This window comes from Electrona antarctica (genome assembly GCF_951216825.1).
Source record: "Electrona antarctica genome assembly, chromosome: 18".
Lineage (NCBI taxonomy): Eukaryota > Metazoa > Chordata > Actinopteri > Myctophiformes > Myctophidae > Electrona > Electrona antarctica.
This window is the reverse complement of record NC_136799.1, coordinates 45160893-45177946: the sequence shown is the minus strand read 5'-3', so window position 1 is coordinate 45177946 and position 17054 is coordinate 45160893. Positions and strand designations below refer to the sequence as shown.

The 17054-nt window shown below is 41.5% G+C and overlaps 1 protein-coding gene across 1 annotated transcript in view; it reads left to right on the top strand.

Moving 5' to 3' along the window:
* Positions 1-14650: 14650 nt before the first annotated feature.
* Positions 14651-17054, top strand: part of gabrr2a (gamma-aminobutyric acid type A receptor subunit rho2a) — a gene marked incomplete at its 3' end in the record, with an annotated part of 90371 nt that continues 87967 nt past the window's right edge. The window contains exon 1 of the mRNA XM_079529008.1: positions 14651-14713. Within this exon, the coding sequence (XP_079385134.1) occupies positions 14711-14713 (3 nt within the window). The 5' untranslated portion in view covers positions 14651-14710. The remainder of the gene's footprint in view (positions 14714-17054) is intronic.

Genomic DNA, 17054 nt, shown 5'->3' with positions numbered 1-17054 from the left:
TGTACGCGTTGGCTTGGCCTTCTGTACGCGTCGGCTTGGCCTTCTGTACGTGTTGGCTTGGCCTTCTGTACGCGTCGGCTTGGCCTTCTGTACGCGTTGGCATGGCCTTCTGTACGTGTCGGCTTGGCCTTCTGTATGCGTTGGCATGGCCTTATGTACGCGTTGGCATGGCCTTCTGTACGCGTTGGCATGGCCTTCTGTACGCGTTGGCATGGCCTTCTGTATGCGTTGGCTTGGCCTTCTGTACGCGTTGGCATGGCCTTCTGTACGCGTTGGCTTGGCCTTCTGTACGCGTTGGCTTGGCCTTCTGTACGCGTTGGCTTTGCCTTCTGTACGCGTTGGCTGGGCCTTCTGTACACGTTGGCATGGCCTTCTGTACGCGTTGGCATGGGCTTCTGTACGCGTTGGCTTGGCCTTCTGTACGCGTTGGCTTGGCCTTATGTACGTGTTGGCATGGGCTTCTGTACGCGTTGGCCAGACGGCTGATATGGATGGAAAAGCTCAAATAAATTATTAATAAGTCAGTGTGTGTCCAAAAAACATTGTTAATGCACTCTAGCTTTCTAGGGCAGTGCACACCTGTTGCTGAACCAGCTCACAAACCAGCAGCTCATTGCTTTAATCTGCGTCTACCGTAGCTAAACCCAGATCAGTATTCTACTCTGGGAAAAACATCTCCAGAACTAAGAAATAAATTGATTTATTATTTCCGCGCTACTAGTTAGGGGCTAGGTTTAAGTGATGCGTCTCTCTCTTTCCCCCCCACCCCACAACCGCCTCTTAGAAATGTACACAGAAGTCTGCCTCAAATATCTCTGGGCATGTTCCGTTTCATAGTTCCTGCACCGCATGAAGGCAAGAGTTCCCCCGGAGGGAATGTTCAGTAAACCCACGTACTGCGGAGGATTCCCTGATCACCCGAGTGCAACATTAAAAGGATTCCCAAAAGATAGGAGGATTTCTAGGAGGCCCATGCGATGATGCGATGCTTTAGAATTATTCTATTCTAAATTAAACTTGTTTATTAACGCATTTAGACCTGAGGACGATTCTACAAATGCCTTCTAAATCCAGTTCTCTGAATGTTTCTATGCCAGTGGTTCTCAAACATTTTCATGTCAAGGAAACCCCCAAAAATATATGAAATTGACCGCCGACCCCCCATCTGAAAATATGTTGTTGCACAGCGTGCGCGTGAAGCGCGGAAAGTTGTGGGTTCTCAAAATGCATTTTGTGCTCAAACACGAAGATGTATGTATATTTCTGCACAGTAATGAGCAGGATAATATGTCTATAGTACAGGTATGCTACCCCACACACACACACACACACACACACACACACACACACACACACACACACACACACACACACACACACACACACACACCCTCTGCAGCACTGCAGAGGGTGACTCTCCAAAAGCATTACAAGTATTACTGTCATTATGGTAATCTCACAATTCATATCGCACACACCATACCTGTAACTTTCATTACTTTTATTATTCCCAGAATTTTCAAATAATTCTTCCAGGGGCCACAAAGGGGCGCTTAGCAGAATTTAAAAAAATATATATTCCCAGGGCCACAAGGGGACGCTCCACAGGCCACACTTGGCCCTCGGGCTGCCAGTTGAATTCCACTGCCGTACAGAATGGGCTAAAGAGCTGGAAGCTGGAGAGACTGGATTCGAGCAGGGGTTCTCAACCCCCCTTGGGGGGGTGTCGCCAAATTATTTTGGGGGGTCCCCAAATTATTTTTTTAAAATGGAAATTAAGATTTTACATAGTACGTGTAAACCCCTGTATTAGAGGGTATGCGCATGCGCAAATCGAGTGGAAATTTGAGTAGCAAAGTCAGTTTAATGTCGTTTAACCCATTTTGGGCGGGAACCCCTTTTGGTGTTAGCATTATGTTATGCTTTAGCTATTGAAAAATAGCAGATATACAAGCTCATAGCGCGCGCTACAAGCTTGTAGGTCTGCTATTTTTGAAAAATCGAAGAACGACATAGAAACATAGCTTTTTCAGAAAACTGTCAGGATTTTTAGAATCTGATCTCAGGTAAAAATGGGTTAAGGGTAATTTAATGCAATCAGATAGGACTTTTCTGTCCGGATGTATGGGCTGTCGAGGACAGAAACGGAAAGTAGTTTTCTTTGCACACTCAGTAGGCGTTCCCGCATAACTTCCGGGTATGATGATGATGTCACATGCACACCCTTTACTGTATATACAGTAGGCATTCTTTGGAGGGGAAAAAAAGGATAGAACCTACGACAAATTGTAAGAGAAACTGTTTTAGTCTCATCGTCATCTCTCATGAAATAGGTGAGGTCTCAATGTCTCACCATTGATATTAGACCTGCAGGCCGCTTCTACAAATGTCTTCTAAGTCAGTAGTTTCACACTTAAAGGACCACTTCACCACTTTTCAACTTCTCTTCCTATAATTGGTCCTAACTAATGTTCACGATAAAATACCACAATTTTTTCCAACTCAGTCTGTGTCTCATAGGAGGGCTGTGGGCAGTTCAGAAACCCGTCCACCAGTGACATCATCGATGGTGAATCCAAGCTAATAGAAACGGCAGGCTTTCTTTTCCTGAAAAGTTGCAATGCAAAAGTTGAAGCCATCGTTCTCACGATAATACAAATCTAAATATATTTTAAAACAAATCTTGTTTAAAAAAATAACTGCCTAATGATGATGTCACTGGTGGACGGGTGTCCGAACTGCCCAAAGCCCTCCTATGAGACACAGACTGAGTAGGAAAAAATGGTGGGGTTTTATCATGAACATTAGTGAGGACCAATTATATGAAGAGATGTTGAAAAGTGGTGAAGTGGTCCTTTAAAAAAAGAAATCCCCAAAAAGCAGATGTATACGCACTCTGCACTCTGAGCTTGTACGTATATCTGCTACTTTTGAACAGGCAACGCACGGATGCTTTCCCGGTTTTAATGGCGCTTAAGCAATGATTTATGCACGTTTTCTTGTCTAATTTCCACACAGAAAGTTCAGTGCTGTCCACAATCAGACAGAAACTGTGTTGGATGCAATACAGCGCTTGTGCAAAAAAGCACCTTTCTATGTTATGTGATGTTATCTATCTTTTTATCTTATGCATTGCATGCACTGTTTTCATGTCTATTTGTATGTGACACGAAGACACGAAGATGTATGTATATTTCTGCACAGTAATGAGCAGGATAATATGTCTATAGTACAGGTATGCTACCCTACACACACACACACACACACACACACACACACACACACACACACACACACACACACACACACACACACACACACACACACACACACACACACACACACACACACACACACACACACACACAAAAAAGCATTACAAGTATTACTGTCATTATGGTAATCTCACAATTAATATCGCACACACCATACCTGTAACTTTAATTGCATGCACTGTTTTCATGTCTATTTGTATGTGACGCATGCCCTCTCTTTGATGCAAAGCACTTGGCATTTTCGGTTTGAATGTGAAATAGGTATTCCAAAAATATGGGAGGATGCTAAGAGGCCATTAAATGCTTTAGAAGCACATAGGAGGATTCAGTTGTAAATTACACTTAAAACCGGGGAACAGAGTAGCTAAAAACACTACTAGACTGGGTAATGGCAGCATTTTGGCAGTATTCGAGTCTGCTAGCGATAAAGACCTGGGCTAATTAGCCTTTACGCAACCTGCAGCATTATGAATACAGTGTTCTAAAATGCAATGTTCCTTTACATAAAAGAAACGTGATTTTTGTGCACATTAAAGGTTGAAGCAGCCGCAGCCGTTCAAAGGCGTTTCAGATCTGTGGCGACAAAAGCTCAAGGCTTTTTTGTTATTGTCATTCCATACAAGTATACAGAACGAAATGTGTTATCCAGGACCTGGTTGGGAAGAAATAAATAAAATAAAAATAAAAAAATAAACCAAAACATTTAATAAAGACTCTAAAATTCATAAAATTGAATATCACCGTTGCTGTACTAATTATCTTGACAGGAGTGAAATAAACATGTCAATGCTTCAACAGATTTACAAGAATACATTAGTTAATTTGAAGATGAAGTGTTTACAGATCATTAATAGCTTGGCATTCTGCCCATGCCACATTGAGAAGTGCTCTTTAGTGGGGTGTTAACGGCAATTTTGAGGTACTTTGACTTTACGTGACTTTTCACAATTTACTTTATTCTTCTACTCCAGTAGAAAAATACAGTGGGTACAAGTAGGTTTTTTCCCGAAGGTCAGACTGGTGCCTCTGGGTGGGCAATGCCTGTTTGTTTTACTCCACTACATTTATTGTGGCAGCTTTAGTTAGTAAATTAACCCATTTTGGACTGAGGTCGATTAAAAAAAAAGGCTTCTAAATCCTAACATTTTTCTGAAAAACCTATGATTCTATGTCAGTGGTGCTCAACCTTTATCATGTCAAGGATCCCCAGAATTATCTCTATTGGCCCACGGACCCCCATCTCAAAATATGTAGTTCCAGGGACCCCCCCAGAAGCAAATATTTTAGTTAAAAATGTTCGCTCTGAAATATATATTCAATGATTTGCGCCACATTTTAACGATTTTTCAAAAATAGCAGACCTACAAGCTCGTAGCGTGCCACTCGGTGGCGCGCTATGAGCTTGTAGATCTGCTATTTTTCAATAGCTAAAGCATAACATAATGCTAACACCAAAAGGGGTTCCCGCCCAAAATGGGTTAAGTTGCAGATAAGATTTAGATTATTAATAATTAATCAGATTATGAATCGATGCTCAAATGTTTCGATGTGACGCGTTGTGAGCTTGTGGATCAGCTATTTTCAGATAGATAAAGATATTAACGTTGAATATAGAGGAGAAGAAGCGCTGCCGTGGTCCTTGCGGGTGTGAACCGAAAACAGCTGCTCGTTGGCGAGGGTTCGACCACGAACAAATAAAAAGAGGTCCAAGGCCAGCGGATTCGTCCGTTATTATCACTGCATTAAATATACGAAATCAACCGTTATCAGGACAGTTGGAATATGGCCAATATGGCCATACTGGCATACTAGACATTGTGGTGTTTGGCTGTATTCCCCCCGACTGCACGCATGCAGGGTGGTGCAGACATAGCCTGGTCAAGGACTCCCCCTGCTGAACGTGTCATTTCCAACTCTATTGTCGGGGCATGGAAACTAGGGGCTACTAATATTTACTATTCGGCCTATAATATTTACTATATAGCCTATCGGGACGTAACTCGGACGGCGCTGAGTCGGCTCTGGTGGCCGTCGCAGCGCTCGGCACGGCGACTCGCTCGGCTAGCGCCTCGCTCGGCGGTGCCTCACGTGGCTCAAGGCCACCAGAGACGACGCTCCTCCGTCATGGACACAAAATGCAAACGTTCCCATATAGTTTCACTTCCGGATTTCCCAGTATGTTGATTTATCACATACTGGGGGTATTTCTAAGGTGATTATCACATACTGGGGGTATTTCTAAGGTGATTATCACATACTGGGGGTATTTCTAAGGTGATTATCACATACTGGGGGTATTTCTACGGTGATTATCACATACTGGGGGTATTTCTAAGGTGATTATCACATACTGGGGGTATTTCTAAGGTGCTGATCACGAACATTCTCTTGATTATCGGGTGATAACATCCGAGGCGGGTGCCAAGGCATGCTCCAGTCAAGTGAAAAAAAAGCCTTTATTATAACGGCATGGCAAAGATCATTAAAATACAGACCAACGCGTTTGGGCTCTACAAGCCTTCGTCAGGGACCCTAACGAACATGATACTGTACACCGTATATGATTTTGATATAGCAATATGCAATATGAGTCTTTTTTAGTCAAGGGGCAAAATAGCGCCCTTAATTAACCCATTTAAACCTGGGAATGATTCTATAAATGTCTTCTAAATCCTTCCAGTTTTCTGAAAAACCTCATGTTTCTATGTGAGTGGCTCTCAGGACTATTTCATGTCAAGGACCCCCAAATATATATGTGTAATTGGCCGCCGACCCCCATCTCAAAATATGTTGTTCCAGGGACTTCCTCCCCAGAAGCAAAGGTTTGAGTTAAAAACGTTGAAACGCTGAAAGAATATATATACAAAGATTTGCGCCACATTTCACGATTTTTCTAAAATAGCAGATCCACAAGCTCGTAGCGCGGCACTATGAGCTTGTAGATCTGCTATTTTTCATTAGCTCTTCAATCATCAAAAGAAGCAGATCCGCAAGCTCGAAACATTTTGAGCTTGTACAGTAGATCTGCTATTTTTTGCTGTTTTTGATAAGAAACGCGAAACAGGGAGTGAACAATACCGTCGATGTCGGTGTGGGGAAAACTTGTAGGTTAAAGCCATATCAGCTTTTCAGGAAATGGGGGGAAAAAATAACCGTAGTCACTTAACACAGCGAACGCTAACCGCGTATCCATACGTTATTAATTAATCAAACGTCCGGTGCTAACCACGTATCCATACGTTCTAATCACTTTTTTATAGCATACTTTCATTCATCTTTTTACCCACCCGGACAATGAAGAACCATCCCCCTGTCATTGCTGCTTAGTCCCGCTCACGTGATCAGAAAAAAAGAATACAACTGTTCTCTACAGTTGCACCGCGCAACTGTAGAGAACAGTTGCACCGCTCACTTCACAGGGGTGTGATTTTTATTATTACAGTAGAAGTTTACAGACCAAACTGTAAATAAAAGGTTTACATGTCTTTCTGCCTCAGTCCGTATATAGCGAGCTGTATTGAATAAGCAGAGAACAGAATATGGGACAGAGTTGCACCACTCACTTCACATGGGTGTGATTTTTATTATTACTACAGTAGAAGTTTTTTTCTTATGAAAGCAGAGAGTCTTCTGTTTCATACGGTATATAGCATTTATATGTCGCTATAGGCCTTATTTTGTGAATATTGAGGAGTTCACGTCCATGTCTTCTCTGAAGTTATCTGGTGGGCACAAGCTGCATTCAATAACCAATTACTGTCTAACTGTACATGGGATCAATGTTTACTCTTTTCCTCGTAAAAGTACACATTCAGGGCTTTCATTCGGTGTATAGGATGTATAGGATATTTATTGGGTTCAATTTTATATCTGCCTGTCAATGTCTCTGACTTTAAACCATCCATAACTCTGCTCGCTGTTCAAGATAACCACTTCCAGGCAAATGCAGGTGTTGCAAAAAGGTCAATATCTCCAGAATGGAACATGGTAAAATCAAAATGTATTTTTTAAATTGAAGTGGACAAGTTCAGCTTTCTTTTGATGTATGCGTGTGATTCTCACTATAAGAGAACATTTTGCTGTGGGCCCCCGAACAAGGCCTTTGTGCAATGTTAAACGGTAGCAACATCAAAATAGGCCTGCCGAGATCCTGTAGCAATCAAAGTGTTAAGAGCCACATTTCCCCCGCCGGCGGGGGCAGCGGCTGTCCACCTCTGAACAGCGCTCAGCGGGTCAATGGAGACCCAATTGGTCTCCGGTTCCAACTCCGATGTTGCCAATTTACCCCCTTCCAAATCACCCAAATCACTGAATGCTCCTTTTAAGCTCTTGTTAATCCTTTTCATTTGTTATTTTATTTTGTATCTTTTTAATAGGAAAAAGAATCCCAAATGCACAGTGCATTATGAGTTTCTAGAACGGGTGTTTTTTGCTGCTGTTGCTCTATTTTGTGTGACACTGTAGTAGGATGAAAAAATAAAATAAATAAATAAAACGTTATGGAGATACGAGGTGTCTGTCCGACAGCAACGTTAATGTTCTACACAGAGTTGAGTTTAAGCCAAAGGTGAGGTGTGTTCACTTAAACACTTGAAACCTTTTGTTGGAAGTGACATCGCCCGAGCACAATTCCGTGAGATAATCGCAGCTATTGTTCGAGCCGTTTCCATTCGTCTGTATAAAAAGCAAGGCTTTTGCACACCTACAGGCGACAGGTGCGTAGGAGAGGGTACGGTGCCCAAAAATGAAAAAGGAACAAACACCCGCACACTGTCTTCAAATGCAGTGACCAACTTTTATTTAGGGAAACAGCAACGTTTCGGCCTATGTGGCCTTCATCAGGCTATCTTAAAGATAAAAATCACACCCGTGTGAACTGAGTGGTGTAAGGTCTTATATAGCCTGTCTGACGTAATGAAATCATGTCTGACGTAATGAAATCACACCCGGGTGAACAGGGTGAACATAGCAACCATGCTCATTTTTTCTGCACAGACTAACAAAGCCAGGTAATGAAATCACACCCGGGTGAACAGGGTGAACATAGCAACCATGCTCGTTTTTTCTGCACTAACAAAGCCAGTTGTAGGAGTGGTTTACACCACTCAAAAATACAAATAAAAGGCTGGATGAAATGAGAATAAATGTCATTTTTTTCTCATCATTATGTCTATCATTGTCCTCTGGACGTGTGTAGACGTGCTGGGAATCAAAACCACGGGGTGCTAAGGACGTGTATCTACGCGTCCGTATAGGTCTTTTTCATTCATATAAAATATATTTTTTTATTTTTGGTTGGCCTTTCCTTCACCCGTCAACAGTGGTATGTGCAAAGTAACTAAGTACATTTACTCTTAAGTACTGTTGCTTGAGTACAGCTTTGAGGTGTTTTCTTTGACTTTACTGTAATATTTCCAATTTCCAGTACTTTTGCTTCTACTCCACTGCATCTCAGAGGCGAATACTGTCTACTTTTTACTCCACTACAATTATTCGTATAGGTATTATTACAAAACATACATTAACCACTTCAGCCCTATACATTTTAACACATTCTGCATAATGAGCATATACTGCCTATACTTTTTTTTATTTTTATACCAATAGTTTTGTAGTTTTATTCAAGTACATTTTGAATTCCGGACTTTTACTTGTAATAGAGTATCTTATTTCTACATTGCATTTCTACTATTGATACTTTTACTTAAGTAAAACAAAAATGAAGTACATTTTTTTCCCTCACCACTGGCACTTCATGCTATTGTTGCTCATGTGATTGAAGAATAATCCCAAACCGTCATGTTAACAGTAGAGATCCCATCACGTCCAGTCAGTCCCACATCTCAATGGCCTCGGCGAGCTATAATCTAGCATTTAGCATTAACCCATTTTTGGCGGGAACCCCATTTGGTGTTTTAAACGTTACGTTATACTTTAGCTATTGAAATATAGCAGACCTACAAGCTCGTAGCGCGGCACTCGGTGCCGCGCTACAAGCTTGTAGATCTGCTATTTTTTTTTAAACTCGAAAATGTGGCGCAAACCTTTGAACATATATTCTTTCAGCGCAAACGTTTTTAACTCAAATCGTTGCTTCTGGGGGGGGGGGGGGGGGGGGGGGTCCCTGGAACAACATATTTTCAGATGGGGGTCGGCGGCCAATTACATATAATTTTTGGGGTCCTTGACATGAAATATTGAGCACCACTGATACAGAAACATGAGGTATTTCAGAAAACTGTCAGGATTTAGAGGACATTTTTTTTTTTTCGATTTATTTCAGGTCAAAATGGGTTAATCTCCTTGGATTACAGACTGTACATATATAGATGAGTGATGTAAAGTGCTGCAAATCGCTTGCAAATCTTTCCCATGCGGACCGCTATCATGCGCTGTGTGTGTGTGTGTGTGTGTGTGTGTGTGTGTGTGTGTGTGTGTGTGTGTGTGTGTACTGTACATTGCATTTCCAACGAGACCAAAGTGGATGACATCATTGCTGTCAGGGGGGGGGGAAACCTCACATGTTGCTTTTTTACTAAACGTAGCAGATTTCACCCATTCTGGGTTTGTGCTTAAGCATTATGTTATACTTTAGCTATTAAAAAAATAGCAGATCTACAAGCTCGTAGCGCGGCACCGAGTGCCGCACTACGAGCTTGTAGGTCTGCTATTTTTGAAAAACCCGTCAAAATGTGGCGTAAATGTGGAATATATATATTCTTTCAGAGCGAACATTTTCAACTCAAATGTTTGCTTCTGGGGGCTCCCTGCCCCTGGAACAAGATATTTTCAGATGGGGGGTTGGCGGCCAATTACATATATTTTTGGGGGTCCTTGACATGAAAATGTTGGAGAACGACTGACATAGAAACATAGGGTTTTTCAGAAAACTGGCTCATTCATTCCAATGTAAATATCAGGGATTTTACACATTAAATACTGGTTCATTTTTGGAACCAGACCTTCAAAATCTCTTCCAAATCCGTCAACAAGGCCTGCCATATGCACTGGAAAAATATGCGCGTGGCATTTCTTTTTTAAAACAGTGTTTTATCATATAGGAAAACTATTGGTGGAGAGGTTTGTCTAACCCATGTTATGCTTAGCTGTGATTGGACCATAGCAGTTTGGGGAGGGGCTTAGCTATAGGTCAATTGGCAACGCAGTTTTATTTGATTAACACATTTCAACAACAAGGCAATTCAGTGTGCTTTACACAGAACATCAAGAAGCAAATAAGGAAACACAATTATGAAATTATAAAATGACAACAGCATGCATGAAACCAAATAAGTACATACAAAATATAGGTACAGTTACAACACAGAAGAGAAAATAAAAGGGATTTCTACAAATTCGAAGTTACTTAAATTTCCATACCCCAATATAAAGATCATGCACCAGTGTTGATTTCGTCGACTAAAACTAAGACGAAAAATGTTCGTCGACAACCTTTTTTCACTGAGGAAAACTAAATGGAAACTAAATGAAAACTAAGCTACGGGGACTAAAACTAAGACTAAATATATTGACAATTTCATCAACAAATTAAAACTAGACTAAAATGTTAGGAAGGGACTAGTGGACAAGAGATCCAGTATAAGTCATTTTACACATTGTTGCATGCTGAAAATAGCCGATCTACAAGTAGATCGGCTATTTTCAGCAAGTGTAAAATCAGTCTTTAAGACAGCATCAAGGCCCGCCAAAATGCATTTTAGTCGACTAAATCAACTGTAGATTCAGCCGACTAAAATCTTATTATATTTAGTCGACTAAAACTAGACTAACACTAAAACATTCCAGGTGACTAAAATGTGACTAAAACTAAATGAAAACTATTCAGGAGACTACGACTAAAACTAAAATCAAAATGTGCTGCCAAAAACAACACTGACATTGAGAGACTTGTCCACCAGGTCTGCCTACTGAAGAAGAATCAAACGAGTGATATATCAATTGATTTCCCTATAGGGAACGGCAGTAATATCACCAGCAGGCAGTCGTGGGAACGGGACTTACAAATTGCAATTACTGACCACCACTGGAAAAAAAAGAATATGCTAAATAGTACAAATATATGTTATAAGCCCCAGGAAATTCAATTCACAATTATTCATGAATTACAAACTACACCATATCAAAGGAGCAACTTATGATAAAGACTGTTCCGGTAAATGTCTAAAATGCAAGGTACGGTACAATAATGTGCATCTAATGTGGCTCTGTCCGGAACTTCAACAATTTTGGGTGGATTTTAAAAACCAAATATATCAATTATAACGGGGTGTAGGTTTGAACAGATCCCCTACAATGTATCCAGTGGTGGAAAGTAACTAAGTACTTTTACTTAAGTACAATTTTGAGGTATTTGTACTTTACTTGAGTATTTCCAATTTCCAGTACTTTTACTTCTACTCCGCTACATCTCAGAGCCAAAATTTGTACTTCTACTCCACTACATTTATTTGAAAACTTTAGTTACTAGTTACTTTGGTGATTTTAATTTTGATTAGAAAACATACATTAACCACGTCAACCCTATACATTTCGGCCATTTGAAAATAGCCGATCTACAAGCTCACAATGCGTCGGACTCGCAACGCGACGCATTGTGAGCTTGTAGATCTGCTATTTTCAATAGATTTTGTACACATTTCGAACTTGTGAAATGGCACATTCTGCACAATGAGTATACTTTTACTTGTAGTACTTTAAGTACATTTTGATGTCGATACTTTTTTTTTTTTTGGAAAATAATTTGGGGACCCCCTAAAATAATTTGGCGACCCCCCCGAGGGGTCGCGACCCACGGGTTGAGAACCCCTGGCTTAAAGTCCCTATTGTCCTGCACGGCTCACACATGTTTGGATGTTTCTTAGTTTGGGGAGCCCAGTTGTGGAAGGTATATGGGAGGAGAATACGAAGAAATACAAAAAATGTCTTATAAATCCTGTCAGTTTTCTGAAATACCTATATGTTTCTATATCAGTGGTGCTCAATATTTCATGTCAAGGAGCCCAGAAACCATATTTATTTGGCCACCGACCTAGCCTGGCTAATAAGCCAGACTAATATCACACAACACTGTCGCGGTATATCAGTCTGGGCTGGCTCCACTTGGATTTAATTTCCCGTCGAACATTTTCTCTTCGACGCAATTGGTCAGAGCTACTGTCAGTCAAAGGTCTCAAGCATTGAACGTCACTGTACCAAAGCCCGCCTATATTGCATACCGTGTCCCGATTGGTCCGACCTGTTCTCTGCTGTAGGAAAGAGGCGTGCTACTGAGCCTCGCCAGACCGTAATCCGCTGGTAGGCAACTTTTTTTTGCCAACGGCTGATTCGGTCTGGTTTATTAACCAGGCTACCACCGACCCCCATCTGAAAATATGTTGTTCCAGGGCATTACTGTCCGTATGTAGGGTTCAGAGGTCAGAGGGTCATTACTGTCCGTATGTAGGGGTCAGAGGGTCATTACTGTCCGTATGTAGGGGTCAGAGGTCAAGTATCACGTTTTAATAGCAGTGATGCTGAAGAGTGGCTTTTCTACAGATATAACAGGATTAACCCATTCAGGGTGGGAACCCCTTTTATTGGTGTTTTAAGCATTATGCTATATAGGCCTATACTACTTAAAATAGCAGATCTACAAGCTCGTAGCGAGGCACTATCTGCTATTTTTTTTAAATCGTGAAAATGTGGCGCGAATCTTTCAATATATTCTGTCACACATTTTGAGATTGGTGTCCATGGCCAAATACAGATCATTCTGGGGGTCCTTTACGTGAAAAAGGTTGCGCACCACATGACATAGAAACATGGGTTTTTCTGAGAACCTTTAGGATTTAGAATATATATATTTTTTAGAATCGGCCTGCAGTCCTAAATTGGTTAAAAGCAGCGACCGGACAAAGCCTACAGTTGGAGGCCATCGATATTGTCCTTTTCTTTTTGCTGAGGTTTGCGTGATCTGCGCAAAAGGACAGTTAACCCATTTTGGGCGGGAACCCCTTTTGGTGTTTTAAACATTATGTTATAATTTAGCTATTGAAAAATAGCAGATCTACAAGCTCATAGCGCGCCACCGAGTGGCGCGCTACGAGCTTGTAGGTCTGCTATTTTTGAAAAATCGTGAAAATATTTATTTCAGAAAACTGGAGGATTTAGAAGGATTTTTACAAATGTTGAGGTCAGGCCTAAATGGGTCAAATGATAAGGGACAATATCGGTGGCACCCAACTGTAGCTCCTCCGGTCGCTGTCGGTGGTCCGTGGCATTTGAGCCACGGACCACCGTTTGATGAGATTTAGCGGCCTCTCCGATCAAAAACTAAAGAATATGCTGTCAAAATAACAATTCTTCTACATGCTCTAATTGCGTAGACGTCTTGTAAATGAAGTAATGCAGGTGTTTAACAATAATTTAACTCTTGAGAGCGTAACATGGAACCAAATGGACCCGTATAAGGGTCCATTTGGTTTCAAGATCTACAAGGGTCCATTTGGTTACCAACTCTCCATCATTTAGGGGGGTTCCACCTGGAACCCCCTCAAGGACCACTGTTGGTCCCCGGACCACTGGTTGAAAACCACTGCTTAACCTTTTAACAGAAGAAACATTTTGTTATAACCACAAACTCACGACTATGTTCACATGGTCTGGAGCACAGATTTATAAATGGACTGTATTCAATACATACCAATATTCATACAGAAGTAGCAAAATGCATTATTTGAGGTATAAGTTTTTCCACAATATATCTGATTACAGTAATAAAATGTATTTCAACATAGATTGGTGACTTATACTGTATATAGTACTTTGGCAGATACGTTTGACCAACATTCATAATGCTATATGCTAATATTCTTGCACTCAAACAAAACGTAAAACTCGTTCCCAACTCGTTTGTCATTACATAAATCGCATGAACCTCCAGCCAGATATCTTTAAATCCATTCTGGGCGGGAACCCCTGTTGGTGTTTGAAGCATTATGTTATACTTTAGCTATTGAAAAACAAGCGAGGTTGCAGGTCTGCTATTTTTGAAAAATCGTGAAAATGTGGCGCAAATCTTCGAATAGATTATTTCAGAGCCAACGTTTTTAACTCAAATCTGTGCTTCTGGGGGGGGGGGGGGGGGGGGGTCCCTGGAACATCATATTTTGAGATGGGGGTCGGCGGCCAAATACATATAATTCTGGGAGTCCTTGAAAGGTTGAGTTCCACTGACAGAGAAACAGAGGTTTTTCAGAAAACCTTTAGGATTTAGAAGACATTTCTAGAATCGACCCTGTGGTCAAAATGGGTTAACCAAAAAAATAATAATAAAATAAAACACAACGTCTTTCTTTTTCTTTGTTCTAGGTCCAGCTATTCCCGTTGGAGTGGATGTCCAGGTGGAGAGCTTGGACAGCATTTCTGAAGTGGATATGGTACGTTCTCAGTCGCCATATGCCAACTAAATGACCACTACAGGCTAACAAGCAGTGTTGTTTTTGGCAGCAAATTTAGATTTTAGTTTTAGTCATAGTCTCTTGAATAGTTTTCACTTAGTTTTAGTCACATTTTAGTCACCTGGAATGTTTTAGTGTTTAGTGTGGTTTTAGTCGACTAAATGTCATACGATTTTAGTCCACTAAATCTACAGTTGATTTAGTCGACTAAAATGTATTTTGGCGGGCCTTGATGCTTTGGAGTTGCCCAAACTGCAAGTGCAGATTTGAGTGAGGAGTCTGCTATAAACACAACGCGAGACGTATAGCTAGATAGCTATAAACACTATTCCCAGTCGGTGGACTTCAAAATAAGATTTGTTTTCCTTTTTGTATTATAAATATTATTCTCTGCAGGTATTAGTATCGGCTAACACAGAAATTGTGAAAAAAAAGTGACATCCCTATAGTCAGAACTAAAGATATTGACAGTAACGGTGACAGACTATTCCAGAGACATATCACCAGGGTGTTGAGATGTCCCTGAGCTAGACACTTAGGTGACATTCACACCAGAAAGCTTTACTGCGATTAAAACGAATCCTGCTGCGCATTCTCCGAAAGTGCGCTTCGTTTGGCAGGTGTGAAGGCTCATTCGAATCCTAATGCGCATCAAAGAACCGCATTCTACTCCGACCAAAAACGGGGGTTTCGCTTCGCTTCCAATCACACTTGATTTCGATTCGGTGCAGGTGGGAATGCAATCCGCGGCAAATAAAGGAAATGAAGCAAACAATGTGGCGGGTGAGGAGCTGAACACGGTTGGAGACGGAGAAGGCATATTTTACGCAGCGCACAGATGTCCCGTTACCGTGGATAGATAGACTTGGTCGAATGAGAAGACCGAAGCCCTGGTCGAAATGAGGACGAGTACATTAATCAATTGCTTAAGAAAACACATAAAAACACTGCAGTGTAGCCTACAGAATATTCTGTCTGTCTGTCTGTGCGTGCCGTAAACATGGAGTGCTGTCACTGTGTGGGACTGGGGAGTAGGCCAGGGACTTTCTCTGTCAGTGCTCAGCGCTGTGCCTCTATGCCCAAAGGAACAGTGCGTGCGGAGAGAGAGAGAGAGAGAGAGAGAGAGAGAGAGAGAGAGAGAGAGATGTCCAGTCCCAGATGGTACGATACATGCATGTTATGAGTATAATTTTAACACCATAGATTTCACTGTGTAGGCTATAGTTTATGAATTGAACACATTGATAAAATTCCCTGCTGCGTTTCCTTGCTGCGCTTGACACAGCCAGTGTGAAGGCAAACCGCAGCAAATTAAATATGCAAGAATCCCAACTTGTCCGCCCATTCGCATCTCGAGTCTACCGAAGTATTAGGTGAGAATGTGACCTTAAACCATTTTGGGCAGGGAACCCCTTTTGGTGTTTTAAGCATTATGTAATACTTTAGCTATTAAATAATAGCAGATCTACAAGCTCATAGCGCGGCACCGAGTGCCGCGCTATGAGCTTGTAGGTCTGCTATTTTCTTTTAAATCGTGAAAATGTGGCGAAAATTTGGAATATATATTCTCTCAGAGCGAACATTTTTCACTCAAATATTTGCTTCTGGGGGGGTCCCTGGAACAACATATTTTCAGATTGGGGTGGAGGCCTATTTACATAATATATAATTTTTGGGGTCCTTGTTTGAGAACCACTGACATAGAAACGTGGGATTTTCTGAAAACTGTCAGGATTTAAAAGAAGACATTTTGTAGAATCGTCCTCAGGTCTAAATGGGTTAAACCATTAACACTTTGAGAGCTGCGCCCTCCAGTGGTCATAAACGGTACCTCTGCGCCATGCTTTCACATCAACATCAAGCCCTGATTCCGCGTGTGTCACACACGCTTCACAAAGACGAAACCCAAAAGCACATCGTAGTCTAGCAGCTGGCCATGTTGTTTAACTTTCGCTAGAAACGGTAATATGTCGGCCAGAATGGGATCAAAAATCCCTATTCTCATCTGAACGCCGGACGGATTTGACAAAAAGACGGATTTTGGAGTATTTTTCAGAGAAAACAGGCAGGAAAGAAATCATAATGAGTTGGATTCCAATGGGGTGCGCGTGCATTTGGCCTTGCGCCTGGAGGGACATAGCAACCTGCCTAGCAACCTGCGGGCGCAGTAGAGGTATGTGTTTGTGCTTCTGCTGGTGGATTTTGATATAAAGCGATGACCCACGTATTAATATGGCGACCGGGGTTCGGCTACTGCTTTAGCTTTTAACCACTTTTAACCATTATTTTAAACTTTTGCACGGTACCGAGTGCCGCGCTA